General features: G+C 45.2%; 1 protein-coding gene across 1 annotated transcript; it reads right to left on the reverse strand.

Moving 5' to 3' along the window:
* Positions 1-292: 292 nt before the first annotated feature.
* LOC127810177 (polygalacturonase At1g48100-like) lies at positions 293-2,439 on the reverse strand. Its single transcript, XM_052349499.1, has 6 exons — positions 1,888-2,439; positions 1,630-1,797; positions 1,504-1,548; positions 1,204-1,411; positions 1,021-1,102; positions 293-931 (listed from the first exon to the last, which is right to left on the reverse strand). The coding sequence occupies exons 1-6, from the start codon at positions 2,269-2,271 to the stop codon at positions 424-426; spliced, it is 1,395 nt and encodes a 464-aa protein (XP_052205459.1). The 5' UTR covers positions 2,272-2,439; the 3' UTR covers positions 293-423.
* Positions 2,440-2,724: the final 285 nt, after the last annotated feature.

Below are 2,724 nucleotides of genomic sequence, written 5' to 3' on the forward strand. Positions count from 1 at the left end.
GGCAATGACGGCGATCTGCTAGTAGAGTGGCACTGGGCAGCGGCGGCGATCGTTTATGGAGAAGATCCGGCAATAATGGAGGAGAAGATGAGAATGGGAGATGAGAGCAGTGAAGGAGAGTCGGGAAGCTAAAAGGATAGGGGTTGTCAATTTTGATATTGTTGGAGGGTGAAATGGTCATTAATGGCCAACTCAAAAAGCTCCAGAGAGCTTTTTTGCAAAAGCGGGTGGGTGATGGCTTTCCGAAAACGCTGTTAATTAGCATTTCAGCTCCACAGCGTTTAAGCTGTTAATAACATTCAAACACATAAGAAAAAAAGCTTTATAACTTATGCGCTAAATGAATAGCTTATAGGCGGTCAAACCGCATTGCCAAATTAGCGCTGACTAGATAGTTAAAAAGACGTAAAAATGTGTTACCTCCTAGCAACCACCACCATATGTGGAGACCTCTCCCACGGACTGAGGCTCCCCATCCTGCAAGCAATCAATGGGAGGTATAGTCAAGGTCTGTTGAGTTCCATAGGAATTCCAGCAGAATGGATCGTCGACCAGCTCTCCTTCGTGTGGCAGGAGCTCGACTTCTGACATGGTTATGTTGGTGCAGGGCACCGTGTCGCTGCAGGCGAAGTGAATTGGAGGGCTGCGCACGTCGTACGTGCCCTTAATGTTGCTGTAGGATACGTCAGTGAGGTAAACAGCGGAGGTCTGGTTTCGACAAGCCTTTGTCAAGCAGTAGTACTGGTCGATGATTATGCAGTTCCTCACGTTTTCCATTTGGATGTTCTCGAACACTATCCCAGATACTGAGCCCATCCCGCCTTGCCAGGTCTTGATCCTCACCCCATTGTCCGAGTCCTTTATCATTGCATTTCGCACTGTAATGTTCGAAACGCAAGCTTGCGAATTTTGTACCCCCAGGCTTCCGATGCTGCCCAAAGCAAGAGTGCACATTATCTGCTGTTTTAAGAGCTAAAAAGTTTTTTTTTTTTTTTTAAGTTGAATTTCATTGGAGCTTACCTGATCCCGTGACTCGGGCCACAAGTCACGCCTTCTACATCGACATTTGAACACCCGGGTCCAATTGAAATGCAATCATCGCCTGTTATATGAGGATGAAAGTATTGAGATTGGCGCGCTGAAAGATCTGTTAGTGTCAAGACAAAATATACAGGGCAGGCCTTGGCCTTGGATCTTTGTTACCATTTGCTATTACAGAGTTGTATATGCCGACATACTTGGTGTTTTCGATGTGGATGCCATCAGTATTGGGGCTAAGCTTAGGGGAAGAAATTGACAACTTGTCGATAAGCACTCCCTCGCAGCCATCAAATTTCATGTGGAACTGCGGACTGTTTTGGATACACAACCCACTAACCACCAAATTCGAGCTCATGAAGAAGCGAATTAACTAGAAACAGCAAGCAATTAAGGGCGTTAATGTCGGTAGGGATCATTAATTTGATCAAAACCAGATTTGAGTTTTGGAAAATTTGTACTCACAGCAGGACTGTCACACGGTCCAGGCAAGGTTGATCCACCGGGACCCTGAAAACAGCGTTTCATTAGAACTAACTTGACATAACAAGTAAAACACCCAGGGATTAAGCAGACGAATAGAGGAAATACCCGGTGAGGTTTGCAGGGGAGTTCCCACCACTCCCGGCCATTGCCTTCAATGGTTCCAGTTCCGGTGAGTGTCATCTGATGGAGTCGATAAAACACCAGCCACTGCTTCTTGCTGTCTGATTCTGGCCAGCAATCCGGCCCATTGGGGGGCATTAGGACTCCATCCACCTTTGCACATCCAAAGCTTCAACAATATTAAGCAAATCCAAAATGCAGCATGAAAAGAAAATCTGAGAGAATTTTCCCCGAAAATCTTACTTGGAACACTAGTCCTGGCTTACAGGGGCCTGAGAAAATGGTTGAAGTGATCACGAATGTGTAGCCTGAGGGGGCCAAAAGAACACCGGATTCCACCGCACAGGCAGCTTTCCATGCTGCCATGAATGCAACAGTGTCATCATTGGAGCCGTCCCCGATCGCCCCAGAAGACGTCACATCGAAAACACATTTTGATGTTGAAGGAGGGGCAGCAACAGGAGCAGGAGCAGGAGCATCAACGCTGGGGTCTGAAGGAACAAGAGGAGGATAAGCAGGGGAAGTTGCAGGACTCTGGTCCATGTAAAAATGAGTTCTTCCATCCACATTGTTCAGGTCAAGTGCCCAGGCAAGTAGCATGATCAAATGCCAATAAGTTGGGTCCATTTGACAGTACACAATGTGTGGCTGCCTCAAGTTGAGTTTGTCCCTGCTGTTTGTTTCTCGGGAAAATAATAGAAATGAGAAAAAACAAGGAGAAAAAGACAAGGATTGAAGGTGGGGAGTTCACTGCCACTGGTGAGTACAATGAAAAATACCCCCCTCCTTCAGCAGGATGCTTCAAGAGTTAAGAGTGACTAGGAATCGCTTCAAAATATATAGAGGGAGGGAGGGAGGGAAGAGTTGGGCTCTTCCCCACCCCAATTAAATATTTTATTTTTTTAAAAAAAATAATGTGAAAATAATTCATTTTTTTTCCTATGTTTTAGTGATAAAAGAGATTATTTTCACGAATTTGAATTGTCATTACTAAACCACTGATTTATAATTATAACAAAAGACTTCCCGTGTACTTGGTAGTTGCGGTGGCTTCTTTTTCTGCTGTTTGCTTTGCACTTT

Source organism: Diospyros lotus, chromosome 9 (assembly GCF_014633365.1).
Source record: "Diospyros lotus cultivar Yz01 chromosome 9, ASM1463336v1, whole genome shotgun sequence".
Taxonomy (NCBI): Eukaryota; Viridiplantae; Streptophyta; class Magnoliopsida; order Ericales; family Ebenaceae; genus Diospyros; species Diospyros lotus.

Excerpts from the sequence above, each read along its gene's own strand:
- LOC127810177 (XM_052349499.1), bottom strand. The coding sequence starts at position 2,271 with ATGGACCCAACTTATTGGCATTTGATCATGCTACTTGCCTGGGCACTT. Across the intron at positions 1,549-1,629 it reads TCCCCTGCAAACCTCACCGG|GGTCCCGGTGGATCAACCTT; the intron begins GTATTTCCTCTA and ends CGCTGTTTTCAG. Across the intron at positions 1,412-1,503 it reads GACCGTGTGACAGTCCTGCT|TTAATTCGCTTCTTCATGAG; the intron begins GTGAGTACAAAT and ends TGCTGTTTCTAG.